Source organism: Azolla caroliniana, unplaced genomic scaffold (genome assembly GCF_043228905.1).
Source record: "Azolla caroliniana isolate FFs.n. ecotype wild unplaced genomic scaffold, voAzoCaro1.0.p SCAF_7, whole genome shotgun sequence".
NCBI classification, from domain to species: Eukaryota; Viridiplantae; Streptophyta; class Polypodiopsida; order Salviniales; family Salviniaceae; genus Azolla; species Azolla caroliniana.
Genome location: NW_028230442.1, coordinates 13,635,066 through 13,653,233, shown reverse-complemented (window position 1 = coordinate 13,653,233; position 18,168 = coordinate 13,635,066). Strand labels below are relative to the sequence as shown.

At 37.1% G+C, this 18,168-nt stretch overlaps 2 protein-coding genes across 3 annotated transcripts; both read right to left on the bottom strand.

The window, feature by feature from the left end:
• Positions 1-6,018: 6,018 nt before the first annotated feature.
• Positions 6,019-11,263, bottom strand: LOC147862007 (uncharacterized protein At4g17910-like). The gene is made up of 16 exons (XM_087321972.1): positions 10,901-11,263; positions 10,760-10,823; positions 10,507-10,552; positions 9,444-9,538; positions 9,272-9,345; positions 8,672-8,765; positions 8,493-8,582; positions 8,302-8,375; positions 8,086-8,176; positions 7,654-7,780; positions 7,448-7,552; positions 7,182-7,317; positions 7,033-7,084; positions 6,836-6,880; positions 6,533-6,634; positions 6,019-6,365 (listed from the first exon to the last, which is right to left on the bottom strand). The coding sequence occupies exons 1-16, from the start codon at positions 10,951-10,953 to the stop codon at positions 6,216-6,218; spliced, it is 1,398 nt and encodes a 465-aa protein (XP_087178098.1). The 5' UTR covers positions 10,954-11,263; the 3' UTR covers positions 6,019-6,215.
• Positions 11,264-14,246: 2,983 nt separating this feature from the next.
• LOC147862006 (uncharacterized) lies at positions 14,247-16,718 on the bottom strand. Of its 2 annotated transcripts, none has more exons than XM_087322569.1 (5): positions 16,109-16,718; positions 15,718-15,814; positions 14,767-14,956; positions 14,581-14,670; positions 14,247-14,363 (listed from the first exon to the last, which is right to left on the bottom strand). In XM_087322569.1, the coding sequence occupies exons 1-3, from the start codon at positions 16,148-16,150 to the stop codon at positions 14,898-14,900; spliced, it is 198 nt and encodes a 65-aa protein (XP_087178695.1). In that variant the 5' UTR covers positions 16,151-16,718; the 3' UTR covers positions 14,247-14,363; positions 14,581-14,670; positions 14,767-14,897. The 2 variants fall into 2 exon arrangements, with proteins under 2 accessions (XP_087178695.1, XP_087178694.1); XM_087322568.1 differs by having other exon boundaries at positions 15,704-15,814; positions 16,109-16,165.
• Positions 16,719-18,168: the final 1,450 nt, after the last annotated feature.

The window sequence follows — 18,168 nt, the reverse complement described above, 5'->3', positions numbered from 1 at the left end:
GGGGGGTAGGCGGTAGGGCGTTCCCCCCCAAGGGGGTTTAAATGTGAGGGAGAGAAGGAGAAAGAGATGCACACAAAGAATGAGAATAAGAATGAGAGAGAGACGGGTGGGGTTTAAATAGTACAAGATCTCACCATTACAAAAAGCCGAGTGGGGGTAGTTACACCTACTTACCCTACCTAACACTCACATATTCACATTTCACATTACACATTGCACCTTCCACATTATACCTAACCCTCCCATACACCTATGCGGGTAACAATGGTGTCAAGACAAAGAGAGAGAAGGAGGGAGGGAGAGAGAGAGAATTGAAAGGAAAATACTATATTGCACTGTAAGAAGGATTACAAAGACTAGGCAAAAGAGAGCTATAGAATGGCATTGAACCAATTTGGTTTTGGGATGATTGATAAATCCCTATTTATAAGTTCTTGTAGAGTAATATAGAACACTCTAGAATCATCTAGGACATTCTAGAGTATAGAGTAATCTAGAAGGTTCTAGTATATAGAACACTCTAGAATATTCTAGGTCATTCTAAAATGTAGAGTGATAGAATATTGTTATGATATTAGATTATAGATTCTAACAACTACACATATAAGCATATTATTACAATGGTTAAGGATTGGATATGTGTATAACAAGGTCGTGGGTTTTCCTCAAATCCTTTCGAGGCATAATATGAGTGCCATCATGACACTATCCCCCTTCTTCGACAACACGTCTCATGAGTCGTAGGGTTTGGACTAGGGCCTAGTTTATGAGGATATTGGTGATGAAATGTGGTGACCATGTCTGCGGCATTGGAAAGATTTGCTGCAGGTTCCCAAGTTCGATCATTGGGGGTATAGCTTAACCAATCAACCAAGTAATACAACTTGTTGTGCACGATTTTAGAATCGAGAATGACAACAACCTCAAATTCAGGTCCTTCCAAGAACTCAAGAGGTGGTGGGGAAGTTGTAAGACAGCCCGGAATTGAACTTGTGGTGTAAGCTTCCAAAAGGGAGACATGAAACACCGAATGAAGACGCATATGCGGAGGGAGGCCAAGATGAAATGCAACATCACTTATCTTACCAGTGATCATCGCAAGGCCGAGTGGTCTTGATGTTGTGGTGGAGAAGCCATACACGATCCCCAACACATAATGTTTTGGAGGAGTCTAGGCGATGACGATCCGCAAGCCTCTTTTGTGTAACTTGAGCATCATGCAAATTGTGGAGAATGGTACCATGAATTTGTTGGAGGCGACTAAGACGATCCTCAGCAACAAGGTTGGTAGGAACGTCTGGATGCACATTCATCGTCCATCGAGGATGACAACCCATATTTGCGAAAAATGGGGAATATCCTGTAGAAGAATGAACTGAGTTGTTATAAGCGAATTCAACCAAGTGCAAAAAATCAACCCAATCATCTTGTTGGTAGTTGATGAAACAACGAAGATATTGCTCCAAAGTCTGGTTGGTACACTCAATTTGGCCATTAGTCTTAGGATGATAGCCCGAAGAAAGCTTAGCAAAAATTCGGAGAAGTTTGAACATGTGCTTCCAAAACTTTGAGATGAATTGTGGACGATGATCATTAATAATATCATCTGAAAGCCACTACATGAGACCACACTAGGCAAGAGCTACCACGGAGACGCCAGTCCGGATCGGGGATGTGAAGGAGCCGGTAGTAGCTCTGATCGATCACAGGTCGGAAATAAATATGATGTCAATGGACTTCTACAAGAAGGGAAAGTGGCCCATCAACACCAAGCACGGGTGGAAGATACGCGCGGCGACCAGGGCCACGGAAGAGCTACACGGAGCGTGTACAAATGTCTGGGTAAAGGTCGGGGATGTAGAGATTTGACCAACACTTCTTCGTGCAGGAGACATCTTCCCATCTGTCATCCTCGGAACCATACATCACGACATCTCGGATGGAGACAAAGATGTTGGACAACGGTTCAACCTACGCAAGGGTGAAGAGTCAAGACGGTCGGCACTTCATCCAGTTCTTGACGGTCCGGCCGAACCACGAGCAGAATCGGGATTCTCTCAACGGCAAAGGCCGAGAGGATTTTTAAAGAGGGCTATCAAGTCGTGGGGCTACGATAGTCCAAACAGCCAAAAGAAACCCCACACCTTTACCATAGGTAGGAAATTTTGGTTCTTTGACATCGAAGGTTGTACCATAGCAGACATCGGTGACCAGGAAAGAAAAAGGGTCGAACAACACTTGAAGGCGTGCGGAGCCTTGGGCCCCGACGAAGATATCAGTGGCGCCATGAGGCGGTCTCATTTGACAACACCCTTGGGGAGGTCAAGAAGTTTTCATCGTGGTGATAATGCAACAGGTTCATCACACCTTCATTTGCAACCAAGATATTAGACCTTGGTCCCATGTGTTCACATGCAGTCTCTCTCCATATAAATGTATGATGTATTATAGATATACAAATACATGTCTTCTCAAGGATCGTTGCTAGGTTCCAAGATGGATTTGGAAATAAGCTCTTTCTTTCGTACACCTTTTGTTCGTAGGAGCATGATCTCTCCCTCCCTCTCTACACTAGACCTTCATTGGATTTAAGGATGACCTCTTTACATAAATAAGGTCAATACTTTGCAATGAGCCAAAGTACATGGGTAGGGGTAAAGGCTATAGATTTATTATTTATAGTCCCACACAAGGATATTCTAGTTTGTTGGACCCAAAGTATAGAGCCAAAGTCTATAGATTCGGTAACATCAGTCCCACACAAGGATATTTCTTTGCTTGCTTGATTTGTGGCTATGTTGAGCTTTTATTATGTGATTGGTGAAGCCAAGTTTGTGCATTGCAGGCAACAAGCACTTAATAGTTGCATCTTTATCATCATGTGAGCACCAAACTGAGAATTGCACAAATCCAACATGGAAATCATATCCATGGACGAGAATCCAACGATGGTGGGCAGGGCTATGCGGTTATATATCGGGAAAGCGGCTGAACCATTGGATCCTATTGGCCACATTTTGTGTCATGGACGCACTTGGCTTGATGGGAGCATGGGTGGCAACGAGGTTCTATTTTGGTCAAGAAGGCCAACAAAGGCGGCTTTACACTACCCTCCAAACCATTGGATGGCCAATCCTAATCCCACCCCTCTTCATCACATACCACTTAGAGACCAGAACACCCAAATCAAGTGACAACATCATCCTACTACATTCACCTGGATCCACCATCAACATGGCATGTGCACTCCTCAATGCTCGTGCGGCACGCCCTTCACCCCTACCCTCCTCATCATCTCCATCGGCCTTTCGACAATCTTTGATGGATCAGTGTCAACCGCAAATAGTCTCTGTGAGACATGGTTGGCTTGCCATTTCATGAGGAACTCCCGAATGTGTGCTTCGGCCGTTTGGTTATCGTTGTATTTTAGGTAGGGGTACGACTATATGTCCTCTTCCTCGCCTCACGGGCTGTCTAGTGGTGATTGTGCATGGGCCTCTGCTGCCCATGGGTCAAAAGTGTCACTCGTATGACGGTTGATTGGACGAATAGTTTGGTGGTTGGACATGTCTTCGTCAGAACCGTGATTGCTAGCTAAGGGTCTCCAAGCTTGAGAAAGTGGTTGAATCCTCCTCTAGTGTTCGAAAGGTCATTTCCGTTGCCACAAGGTGAGTCGTATTATTGTTGCCTTCGTTTTCACTATTGTTGTCTGCCCTAAAATGCTCATTCGGCTACATGCCGAATACGTTAGGAACGCGACCTCCTGCCACGTGCAGTTCGTTTGTTGTCACTCTGACCGGATGACATCCATTCTCCATTGTTCAGTGCGTCTCACAAAACAAATCGTGGTCACCAAAATGTGTTACTCCCTCAATAACACGGTCGGATATCTTCTCACAAGATATCCTTCACCAAAGGTAGTGGTCGAAAAATAGTAATGAACCGAACCGTAATAGTAAGTCAATCGTCAAATCGACTATAGCCGAATCGGCTACTAACAACACAACACTTATTATATGAAATCAAAATACACCAAAGACGCAAATATAAACAACGACACTGTATATCCAAAAATATCTCTCAATGAAGCATGCCTCTTATTTTGGCTTTCGACCCTTTTGGCCTTCGACTATAAACCCTATGGGTAACACATAGTGGGTTCGACTCTTGCCATCTAAAATTTACATGTTACCGCGTAAGTTTTTGCTCAGAGGTTGGAAGTGAGATCTGGAAATTCCATGGCAACCATAGAGGCAGAATATTTGCTTCGCCGTGCCAAGTCTCCCTAGGCAGTGATCCAAAATCGTGTGTAGCTTTGCACCTCAAACTCGAAATCACAAACCAAAATTTGTTATAACAATCCTTGTTACATTTTCTGAAATTAATTTTGTGTAAATATCAAAAGGGAAAAATTTATCAAGGATTGGAAGATTGATTAAGATACAAGCGAGATAATTCTCAACTTTATTTCACGGAGTGGCTTGAAAGGTAGATAAAGAAAATAGAGATTTCAGACATACGGGTAGAGCTTTAGGGATATCTGTGACTTTCGACTGAGAGGACCAACTAGCCAGACGACTTTGAAATAAAAATAGTAACTATCTTTTTAGCATGCATTTCAATATTTCACCTTGCATACTCCATTTCGATTTTTCCAACGCCTGGTGTGAGCAAATGTTGATCTTCGGGTTCATCCCGTTAACATTCAATTAGCCTCTCATAGTTCAAACAAGACGTGAACCCCTAACCTTTCATCTTCTCATACTTTTGCCCTATCCTATAATCTTTTATCTATTTTTAATGTGTGCTCAGTATCTCACAACACCACAACCATAATTGCATGCAAAGTGGTATGGCTTAAAATACTAGTGAAAGACTTCAACAAATTAGCCAACGGGCTAATATTGATCTAGTGCAACAATCTTAGCAACACCTAGTTGTCAAAGAATCTCGTGTTCTAAGCCCATACTAAGTACATCAAGGTGCACTGTCATTATATCGGTGAGACGATATTGGCCGGAGACAATGGCCTCCAATGCATTGTCACCAATGAGCATGTGGTAGATATTTTCACAAAGGCTCTAAGTCTCAACAAGTTGTGTTGATTCTCAATGGATCTAGGCCCTAGGCATGAGGGAGAGTAAGGACAACATCAAGGAGTACTAAGAATGAGGAGCAAATAGAGAAGAAAGACATATAAAAGGTAATAAGGGTGGGCCTAACCATTGGCTCAACACCCGAATCCAAGGTTATATAATTTCAGTGGGCCAAAGAAAAGTATTTGAAACCTATAATTTTGGAGGGAAGGGATAAGTCTAATCATTAATCATTAATCATGGCCAGACAAAGAACAAGGGAGATGGGGTAATACCAACACAAGCTTGGCACTCAAAGTGTGCTTGTGTGTGTGAGAGAAAGAGTCTTTTTAAGATCCACAAGAGGGCCTCAAACAATCTATAAGGTTAGCCTAGCCCATGGTGAGGATTGAACTTGGGTTCTCTCAATTATGCGATAACTAACTATTGGGTATAAAGAAGCGGCTGCCTTCTGAAAAAGAAATGTACCTTCCAATGTTATAACTTATAACCATGTAACATTATGATTCGATTTTAGTTTCCATGAGGTACCCACCATCCTTTATATCCACTAGTCAGCTCCAACACTAACAAAACAAGTGACTTATTTATTACTATTCCTTCAACATATTATTTAGCAAGAATGTTACACAATTTACAATCATCATGTAAAGCACTAATCAACTTTAGCTCTCCAAAAAATAACAATAGTTGGGAGCACATGTTTCATACAACTTGCCTCTTCAAGCCATTTCAAAGAAAAAGTCAGAACAACTTAATTTGACGGAACTAGGGTTTACAATATTTTTACTTTTTTTCCCAGTAGAATCAATGAGCTACAACCCTCGTCCTCACTTTCAAGTTTCCATGAAGTTTGGTATAAACAAAAGGCATAATTTTCTCATTGAATATACATATAAATTATCCTCAAGTATTACGTACACATATTTTGAATGCCCTCAATTTCTTCTTAAGAAAACATAGGACAACAAAAGTCAACATATGTTTAGCCATAATACACTAACAGTGCATTGGATTTGCCGTTTTGCCTTCAGGGTTACACGTAGATTAGAGGCGCAAGTTAAAAAATTTGCCAAGAACTGTATATATAAAAGTATTGCAAAAATCAGTAAGGTTCAATTAAAATTTGATCTTTATGCCCATAGTTCTCAATAAACCCATCCCCGCAACTAGGACCAGAAGGTATGCAACCAATATACCATAAGCCATGCTCGTTGACGCAAATAAAGTGTCCACATTCAAATTGACCAATCCCGTTAGCACGTTCGCCTTTCACTCAAACAATAAGCAATATATACATATATCAGATCTTAATATTTTTATGACTTTTAGATCTTTAGCATATAGCATGTGAGCCTAGATTTTTTGGGTTATTTTTTTAATTTGTATTTTTCTAATATTTATATATAGGCGAATATATGCATCCCTTGACTTACCAAAAGGAAAGTTGCCAACATGTTCTCAGTAAAAATATCTTCAAGAATAAGTTGTCCAACTCCCCCAGGAATTAATTCAGATAAAGCTAACACACCAAGACCCTGCAAAAGCAATAAAATGAGGTCTTTAACTTATATTGTTCACCTTCTGACTTTTTTCTTTTTTGGATATAAATTCCTTTATCTACACATTTGATTACACGTACTGTCTCAATTACAATCTCGTATTGGAAAATTCTTTCACTTTCAATTGAGCTTAATACTACTTCAGGTGAATATAAATGGTGATCTACTGACAATTACCTCAAGGTTTATAGCTAGTGTAAACATGACATAAGTTAGGTTGCACTGCATAAAAAAAATAAAGTATTGTAAGGAAAGATCACTGAATCAAAGAGTTTAGGGTAGGTTCGGGAAAACCTCAAATTTAAAATATTTTGAAATATTTGAGATAAATGATCAAATAGCAGTTATTTTCCAGTTTCTTTGTTCTGCGTTACCATTCGGCGAGAGATTCTTTCGACAAAAGAGTTGGAGAGTAATGCCAATATCCTGTGAAAATCCACAAACAATATATGTATTGCTTGAAAAGCTGATTCAAAATACCAATAAACAAAGAGATTACACTGAGTCAAAGTTATTATTTTACCAGAACAGAGCAGTAAGATTCCAGATCTTTGACACATAACTGAAAGACAATCTTCCATTCTCTTTCACAGGATTTTCTTTTGGTTTGAAAATGTAATGCCCCAGTTGTACACCAACAAGATATAGGCCCCAGTATCCTGCAGTCAAGAGTATAATAATATATATTGAATCTTAATACAGATTCCATCATCATATAAAAAATACCATTCTTTATTTACTACAAGGAATCTGAAACTGAATTATTGTTCAATTATGCCTCAAACCTACCAAACAAGCTGAATATGCCTTCTTTATTTTGACTGAAGAGATTAACTCCTCTTTTTGTAGAATTGATGTACTCACTCAGACCATAGAGCAATAGAACTTGATATACTGTCCATTGGGACAACAGATTATTACTTTGTGGAAACATTTACGAGCTATTAAACAATAATTTCAGCTTCAAGTAAGTCAAAAGGGGATATTTATTATACCAAACAATACAAATGCTCCAAGCGTCCCACAAAGATAAGGTGGAATTTGAACCAAATTTGTCAAAAGAGCCACAGCTGATAGTGTGAAAAAGAAGTTCCAATGCACTCCATACTCTCCCACATGAACCTACAATAACATCAATTTCATTCACTTATATTGAACAAAAAGCACCTTAAATACGGGTGTAAAGATCGTGTGTTTATGGAACATAATCTCAGGATATAATCAAGGATATCATGCCAAACTAAAGTAAACAATGGTTTTATGACCATGCAAAGAGTTCTTATCAAATCATGGCAATTAGCTTTCCTTGATTTAAATGATATTGGTGGCATTTTTTGACTCAAAGTAGCCATGGGTTCTAATATCTTAATCTTTGACCCAATGAAATGCCACAATATTTATTACAACCTTGAGTTTGTTCTACATGCCTGGTAGTCAACCCCTCGAGTAAGGCATAACCTTGCAAAGCCCATAAACAATAATGGGCATATACTTCGAAAAATACTAGCACGCTCCTTCCTGTGGTACATACACCACCATTGCCCATATTATAGATTTAATAGTCGTTTGATATTTCATTGTCTTCTCCGTATCATTTGAAAGAATATTGGCTACAACAACCAGAAAATGAACTGTTTTAGTACCCCTGTAAGACACCGCGTGCTTGTCTTGAGACCAATGCATTGACAACTACAAATGATCCAACACCAATATCCATCTGCAGAAATGGTAAATGGAACAGATTTAATGAGGAAAAACTAAATGTTTAGACATGCATCAGAATCCGAATTTCAATTCACAAAAGTAATGGTACTGTGAATTAAAAAACATTTACCAAACCACTTCCATATGTCTCTGCCTTGGCATATCTCCTTGGAAAAATATTGAAATCCACGGCAAGGATAGATAAGCATGTCAGCAGCATCTGGCAGAATAAGAGTTAATATGAAACATAAGGTTCAAGAACCAGATTTCGGAAAGATACATTATGCATTGATGCTTCTTCATACGTACTACTACAAATCGATAAGATGAAACAAACTGTAATCGAGATGACTTGAATTCTTTCTTCTTATAAAATGGGATATTAAATGTTTGTGACCGGCTCCTGTGAAAAATATTTACACTTCGATCAAAAGGAAGACAACTCCCATTCACAATAATTACATATCATAATGATGTAGATCATTGCTTCACCAGAGGATAGACAAAATAGGAATTCAATCTTATGGATGGCAAAGTTTAAAAAGAAATGGAAACATGTGCATGGATTTCATCTAAGAACAAAAATAAGAAAATAAACTGAGTATGTATTTAGAATCAAATTCCCATTTATTGCACATATCAGTTCTCCTTCTAGAGCTAAACAATTCTACATTTGTCCATTTTTTGTAACTTAATTTACATGCTAGTCTTACTTCTTCTATCCTATGTGATAAATGCTCTGAGTTTTAGTAGCTTGTGCATATGCAAAATAGAGTTGTTAAGAGTAATCTAAAGATCAAAACCCAAAAGCAAAGTAGAAGCCATGTAAAGACAATATGAAAATGTGTGATAATCAGTATCAGATGTTGTGTACAATAAAAATTATTAGAATAGAATTTGACTCTTTACCTCAATATCCAAAAGATAATTGAAATTGTGCAGAAAATGACTCCCATAATTAGATAGACTCTGTCAGCAAGAATCTGAAAAGAAGCAATCAAATTAATAGAAATCATTATATGCATTGAAGAGGAGATCAAATAAACAATAAAAAATGAAAACAACGAAAGTAAGCACTTACAGTTATAACAGTTAAAATAGGAATAACAACAATTATAAAATCAAGGGATAAATCCCGAAGGCAACCGATCCAGGGCTGGGAGGAGCATTCAGATCCTACAAGATTTTACAGAGCAAATACAAGTCTATCAAGATGAAGCAAAGCATGGAAATTTATTTTGAAAGTCTCGTGCCTACCAAGTTATATAATACACCTACTCTAAATACTCAAATATATTTATCCAAAACATGGGATATTGGTTCCAGGTTTGATCCAAAAGATATACACCTATTAGTTCAACATCCAAATAAGTTAAATCTTCAGGTGAAGCTACAACAAAATAATCCTTGATTTTTAAATGATAACAAAGAGAACAGCAGTTAGATCAATGCAATTTATTTCTTATCATACCAAAAATATGCTGAACTCAAATTCAACAATCACCCGGTGGCTGCTGAGTACTTTGCAAAGCAAAGTTCTGTCTGGGAGATTACTATGAGCTTATGGGGTAATCTCCTTACCATTTCAAGTTGAACCGTAGCTTATGTTACAGATCCTCAAAATAAACGCATGGCTACATTGATTCCATCAAGTCTGTTGATGGGTGATAACCAGATCACGCGTTTAAAAATAAAATTAAAGAAGAGTGTATTTTGAAAGGTTATCACTAAAAGAAGTTCATGTTTGCAATCATTGCAATATTCTCCCCTTGACAATAAATAAATAAAAACTACTTCATATTTAATTCGGTTTTTAATACAACATAACAGCAAACGCCCATTTTATGAGATTAGCTTCTAATACAGCCTATATTGAAATATCTCATTATCTATCTGTACTTGTAACACCCTTAGTGTATCGAAATTTGTTGCATGGCTTCTCCTATGACTCATTGGAAATAGTGTGTCAAAATTTAGATCACCCAAAGAGTAGTAAAAACAAGTATCACCAAACAAATATAGATTTCCTCATAGAACAATCGCAAATACTAAACTCTATCCTATAAAGCATATTGAGGTATTCAATAACATTTTCTACTTCGATGAAATCAAGAATACCAAGTATTGTGGATGCATCAACTCACCATCTCTGAAAAGAATCAGACTCCATTTACGTAAAAGCAAGAATGCCTGTAAAAAAATATAAATAAGATGCTCTATTAAATATAGCACATATTACAACAGCAGACATTAGTAACTAATTTTAATCATGATGGTATACTCCTCAACTGCCATATGTTTCTGAAATAAAACACATTAATTCTAACATTCCATCTATCCTTCAGAAGAATTAAACAACACATGCAATCTATCACAAAATCAGGGGTGCATACTCACAGGAAAAATAGCTGAAAGAGCAGCAATTTCTGACATGGTCGTTCCTGATAAGTCGCTTACAAATCTGGATATGACAAGCAGAAATTACAAACAATTTCGACAATTCATGCAAATCTTAGACTTAAATATGGTTGAACTTACTGTTCTTTGAGTTGCTTATAAGTGATTGGATCCATTTCAACACTTTGATGCATTCGACTCTTGATTATATGTCACTCAAATTTGGGCCTGTATGCGCCCACATTAACTATGTAGCTGTTCAGAGTATATAATTACATCGAGTATCCATCCATTACAGCTTTATTACTAAATTTGAACAAGGAAAACTAGCTAAACTATTTCTTTATTCATTATAGACTATCCATAAAAGTGGACTGAGCAAATTCTTTTATCCTTTCTAATCGGATGGTCTTTGTTTGTATGGCTTGTGATCTGCTTTGATTTGAAATCATTTAAGGGAAACTGCAAAACCTCTAGAAAACTCTTTTTTTGTCAGGTTTGTGTTCCTCGATGAATTAATATACTGCTCGTCAAAGGTTATGGGACTTATTTTTCATTCCAAGTTTATTGTAATCCACATATTTTTCCTTGGTTCTATACCAACACTAACCAAGTCATGTCTTTTTTCCACTTCAAAGGGTGTAATATTTATTTTTCATTCCAAGATATTTGTAATCCACATATTTTCTTTGATTCTTCACCATCCTTTAGAAACTTTCTATCGCATGCACCATTATAACCTATAATGTAATTGAAAATTTATGTGGATCTAGCCCCTACCGGAAATTTTCCTACTTCTTATGAGCCTAACCAGAATTTTAAATTTTCAGCTGGCCACGTTCCTACAAGCGACAATGTCAACCGGAACATGTTCAAATTATTTTTTAGCGCATACCAAATCCAAAACAGAGAGAAAAAAATGTTACACATTACATATTGAAAATAGCTCTAAATCCTTAACTTTACCCACATTATTGGTCGCAAAAGTGTGTTGGAAAAGATTATGTACTGAAAATACGTCTAAATCCGTAACTTTTCTCAATTCTCATAATTGACTAAACAATCCATAATGAGGAGCATGGAGCTTTGCAACCTAAAAACTATAAAAGCCTCTCACTACTTAGGAAAATATGTTGTATGTGCGTATGTGAAAAGGCATCAGAGAAACTTGGAAAATATTTATTTTATTAAAAGTGTGTACAAGGAAAACATCTCTTTTTTATTGTAAGGGTGTCCAGTATAGTGATCAATCATCCCAATGTTTTGTTTGCACCACTGATATATTATAAAGATTTATAAAACAAGATTTAAACCCCATGAGATGCATGATACATGAGAAACCATTCCTACCGTTTAAACATTCCAACCTTTAGGAGGATGTACTTATACGCATTCTTTTGGGATGAAACAAATTATATCATAGAGTAATCAAATTATGAATACAAGACCCTAATGCATAGGGTAATCAAATAATATGATAGAGTAATCATAATAACCTCATTTTGAATCAAATTATATCAATGCATCATTTTTTGATCATGAATACCATCACAAGATCCTAACACTGAAAAATGTGCACTCACCCCCACAATAGGGAGCAGCGAGCGGTGAGCATCGAGTAACGTACTGTCGAGCGGCGATCAGTGAGCAGCGATCAGCGAGTAATGAGCAGCGAGGAAGGACTCAGGAGCAGCGAGCAGCGATCAATGAGCAAGGATCAGCGCGTAGCGAACAGTGAGTAACAAGCAGCGATCAGCGACGAAGGAGGAAGGAGCAGTGAGCATAGCGAGCAGGAAATCAGACGCAAAGATTGTTTTTAGAAAAAACAGAAAGAGGGAAACTGGGAAAATGACTCAAAACACAAAAACATAACAACTTCTTCTTTTTTACATACATATAAACTATGTATGTATGTATGTATGTATGTATGTATGTATATGTATAAATAGCCGGTTCAAAAAAATATGAGCCGGCTAGGAATGGGAAGACTCTGGTCCGGGTGTCCCCCACATGATTGGCCGGCCAAAGTCCCAACCTATATATAACCAGAACACTAACATTGTTCCTACGACTTTGCCCAACACTTGTTGTAACACGTGTGTGTGTGTGTGTGTGTGGTTAATCTGTGGCCTTATAATCGATGGTGAGTTCATAAACACTCTATCAGTTAAGTTAATTGATGGTTGAAACTCCCTTACCTTTTATATCGCGAGCTCATAAACACTACATTAGTTAATTGATGGCGGTCTCATAGGGTTGAGGTGTTCATTAAGGACAGTAATCATGATATTGTATTGATGATGATTATTGTCAATAATCAACTCGACTAGCAAAGGATGAGTGAAATAAATGGCACAGAAGGGTCAACATCGATCATCGTCAATTGTTAGATTTTGCACCACAATTTGACATATAACCTCCACGCACCCTATATATTTTATACATAAATAACACACAACACATTGCTTCTTGTTTTCGATGAATATACATAACCCACCATGAATAAAGCTTTTGCAAAACCGGTCTCAAAAGCAAGTTCCATTAGTAGTCCTATTTAAAACACATGGAGCAAATGGGACACTCAAGAACCAAACAAATTCAAGATTATAGGTCTTGTTCACTCTCAGATGCAACATGTTAGACGTCACACTTATCTTGAAGTAGAATTGATACACTAGGTTAGATGTCACCGTAGTCAAAGGTCTTAAAACTTTATCTTTAAGTAGACTTCAGACACTAGGTTATGTGCCACACTAATTAAAGGTTCCAAATTTAACAAATTTGATGTACTCACAATGATGAACATTAGACATGCTTTTCTCGTCAATATCTAGTCACTTCTATCATGATTCCAAATCAGCAAAGCATTACTCTGGATTTGATTATTGTTGAATTGTTTAATCATGTGTCCAATTACCCTTTGAAGTAAACAAACTCTCTTTAATTTTTAAAAATAACATCTATAATATATAGCTCTTTGCTCTTTATGTAGAAGATGATATCACTGTCTTGTTGTTATATGAGCTCAAAGAAGAATTAGTTATTGATGTGAAATAAAGAGAAGTGCTGGCTTCACCTTCTCACACAAAGCTGCTTATATGTTTTAACACAATTTGTCTAGTAGGCTGTTTTTGAATTCCAGTAGAAATCTAATACATCATTCGTTCTTCCTCACTTAGGTTTCGCATTGAAATTCTTATGTGTGGTTCTTGTGATGTAGAAGATGACATCATTACCTTGTTGGCATATGAGCTCCTTTTAAGAACAATTAGTTATTATTATTAAATACAGAGATGTATCATATCACCTGCTCACACTTGTAAACATAATAGGGCTGATTTTGGACTCCAGTAGAAAGCCAATACATTAGTTCTTCATCACTTAGGTTTGTCGTTGTCATTTCTCATGTGTAGTTCTAGTGGGGCACCTATAATGCCCCTCTTCTACTTACTTTGTCTTTACTGAAGTTGTGAATAATGGAAGAAGCTTATTTGGAGAAGCATTCAACCACAGATGTACAAAAGACAATAGAGAGAACGGTGTTTTAGCGTCAATAACTTCCGCCAGTCTTTCTATAGTGGATGGCACTAAGTATTTTATCATCCTGTGTAAAAACACCAATGAACAAAATTAACAATCTGTATTAGAGCATGAGAAAACTATTCAAATTTCAATAAACCTTTATCTAAGTTTGCTGGCACAATGCACATCTCATAATTTAGACGTGGACCTTAAATTTGAAAATTTTATAGATTGTTTTCCAAGTAAGGCAAGTACAAAATAGCACTAAACTCGGGTTTTCCCCCTTAACCTCCACATACCTGCAAGGCACCATCATCAACAATTGCATATAATACCCAATGGTCTCCTGTTTCCATTCTGCTTTCAACCGTGAATTCCATCCATGATATCTAAACAAATACAGACAAGTACATCGGTTCTAAGAAAATATTCATATAATACTTTCAACTTGACAAATAAAATCAAGATATAAATTGAGATTTTACAGCATCTAACAGGATTCGTCCACCATTTTTTGATTCCTTGGTATTTAATTCCCCGTAGCGAGGTTCTCCAGGCTTAAATGGCTTCAACAGTTGTTTGGTAATGGGAGCAACTTTTCCTTGGCCAAGGACATTTAAGGACAAACTTTCCACCAGGTAGCAACAGACTCTCTACAGCTCTTTCTTTTGCAACCTGAACAAAACATCAGAGCTGTTTATGAGTCGAAAGGTGAAAATTTCTCGTAGAAATGCTCAAACTGTGTATATAACAATGCCCAAATATACATGTAAAACATTGCTCAAATGTCTTACAACGGTCAGCTGTGTATGTAACAATTCTCAAAAGCTTACGTTACATATAACAACGGTTCAAAACCCTACATAGCTTGTAACAATGCTCAAATGTAAATGTAGCAAGTAACAATGCACAAATGTGTATGCATATAACATGTAACACTGCTCAAGTGTGATTGCATATAGCAATACGCAGTGTATGTAAAATTTCTCAAATGCGTGTGGACAAAAGCTCAAAAGTGAATGAAATAATGCCAGAAAATGTCCATGTAACAATGCTCGGTTATGAATGTAATAGTGCCTAGAAATATCTGTGTAAAGGAAAAGTCTCACTAATACATTGTTGTATAATTCTCACTATGTTAGGAAAAGGAACTTTAGCTGAAAGTATCATATAAGCTATTTGACAGCATTCTCGCCTCTGAGAAAAATACGAGAAAGTGGGTAGTTCTTGCTCCCCAGTCAATGGCAAACATTGGTGAAATGTGTCTGTAGCAAATGCTCAACGTGATCTAACAATGCTTGAATGTGAATGTAATGTTGCGGAAAAACGTCCAAGTAACAAAGCTCAAATGTGTATGTAAAATGTAAAAATGGTCAAATGTGTGTGACAATGCCTACAATATTGATGTAAAGATGTGCATACTGCGATTGTCAGACCTGGAGGATCAAAGCTTGCTTGGCTAACCCATGAGGCCAACATTGCACTTTCCTTGGCAGAGACAACACAAAGAAAACCAACCACTCTACCCACTGCCTGAGATTAATGTCACAAGAAATACAAAATCAAGACTTCACCTATATATGCAAGCAAAATGAACTCACACAACTATTAAATTACCCCACAATGTGCTAACTCTTGTAGAGATAGCTACTTTATAAAATGACAACTATAATAATCACCATTCTACATTTCAAACTATGTCTAGTTTATTCTTCTTAATTGCAGTGATTCTCTATTATTATAGTCAGACGGAGATACTGACAAAGTGAAAATAGACAGTGCAAATATTAACAGAATATAAACAAAAGTTATTGGGTCATTTCTTACATGTTCAACATCTGATGCCGCAGTGAATTGAGGAGATGTCATGTTTCTCTCTTTCGACTTAGATTTCTTCACATATTGTGCTAGAGCTGTGCCATTTTCCTCACAAACTTGTAGATGGATTCTGTGGGCTAATAATTTGCAAAAGATGAAACCCAGCCAACAACATTTTAATTTCCGTCATGCAGTTAAGGCTCTTAATAGGAAATAACCATCATCCATGACACAATTTGCACTAATTTCTCTAGAATGATGTCTGAACTTGCCTTAAATTAGCAGTGAATTGTTGGAAATGCAAAGGAAAACCCAGCATCCTTAAAGCGCTGCTCTATCTCATCGACTGCTTCTCCACTCCAGCCAAATGAACCAAACACCCCACATGGTTTACTCCTACCATTGTCATCCCTAAGAATGATACCTAAAGTATCCTGTAGCAACGATTAATTAAAAAGGTAAAAATAAATATAATCTGATCTACAATGTGCAACCTCTACCAGGATGTTGATCTAATAAATAAGGTACACTCTGAAGTATCCCTTAGTTTTTCTTTATTCCATCAAGTACTCCCGAGTTTTCATTACTTCCCAACATGCCCTCCCCTCCTCCGTTCAACCCTCTAATGAGAAATTAAATGCTATATTTGAGAATTTGTATGTTCAACTCAACCAATTGTCTGTGCTATTTGAGCAATTATATGGTCAAGTTATCTCCTTTTTCTCTCAGTGGGGTGTTTCAGAGTTTTTTCCTAGTAAACATTTTCTTGTATTCAGTATTGTAGATATATATACCTGCATAGGTGTGGACATATGACCACCTAAGGTAGGACAGAGGACTCCCTATCACAAATCCACAACAGTAGAAACCTCGGCACTGGGGCTTTGTTCTGCATTCAAACTCTCTACCACTACACCTGCTTTTGATATGCCTTGGCTGTGATAAGTATCCAAAGAAGTTACTTTTCTCTCTTGATGGTTATATTTTATCATGATTAAAGCATAAAGTTGATTCCATACCTGATTGCCTGAGCAAGAGCAGCTGTGTTGTTCCCATACGCTGAAGTGTATATGACTGCAATTGTAGACTCTTCAGCCTGTTTTAGTCTCTGTTTTGTCCGCTGCAAGAACACAATGGTGTCATTAACACAATAAGATCAACTTGTCTCAAATGTGAACAAGAAAATGATGTTAGTAAACTTCAGCAAATGCTGTTAAAACTGATATTTCCACCCTTTCCACTGTATCTACAGCCTAGATATGACATTGAACTGATGTATAAATGATAAACGTTTATGAGATTTATCTCTTGGTCTACATACAGAACCAACAATAGAAAAATTGTAGAGCTCAAGATCTTTCAAGTAGTTCAAAATGGTGATCCTATGTTACAAAAAATGGGACACATAGAATGTAATGTGACAGTTGTATGGGAAAGCAGTTAGATTATTTGCTTGTATCTGGATATTAGTTAGATTAACGTGTGAATCTGAATTTTAAGCTGCAAATATAATGGGCAGATAAAGACAAACAGGGGAAAGCGTGAGAAATTAGGAAAAGCTGTATTGATCCTGACAGTTATGGTGATAGTTATCATGGAAATCTCTACCATCTCTTCAGTTTCCAGTCAATGGATGCGGTTTGACTCGTTTTGGTTTCTCTTTTGTTTTATTTTGAAGAAAAAATATGGTTTATATTAGCTTGATTTTTCATGAAATATGTCTCTCTTCATACCTCTTATGGTATTCATGTCTACCAGAAATACGTTTCTTGTATTTGATGGGAATTTATTTTGAACTGTGGTTGCTATTCACTTGTAAATCACATTCTTTTGCTCATTTACACCAGTTCACGAATTCTGGCAACTTTCACTGTTTTAGGTACAACCATTATTTTGTAAAAGCTTTTCATAATTCTCCTAGCTAAGAAACCATCCCTTTAGAGAAAGGATGGATAAATAAAATATGGCTTATGAATCAATGTTTCTTTGCATTCTTTGTAAGAGAACAAAGAGAAATGACATTTATATTACCAATTGATATTCTCGAACAAGCTCGGTGATGGCGGATC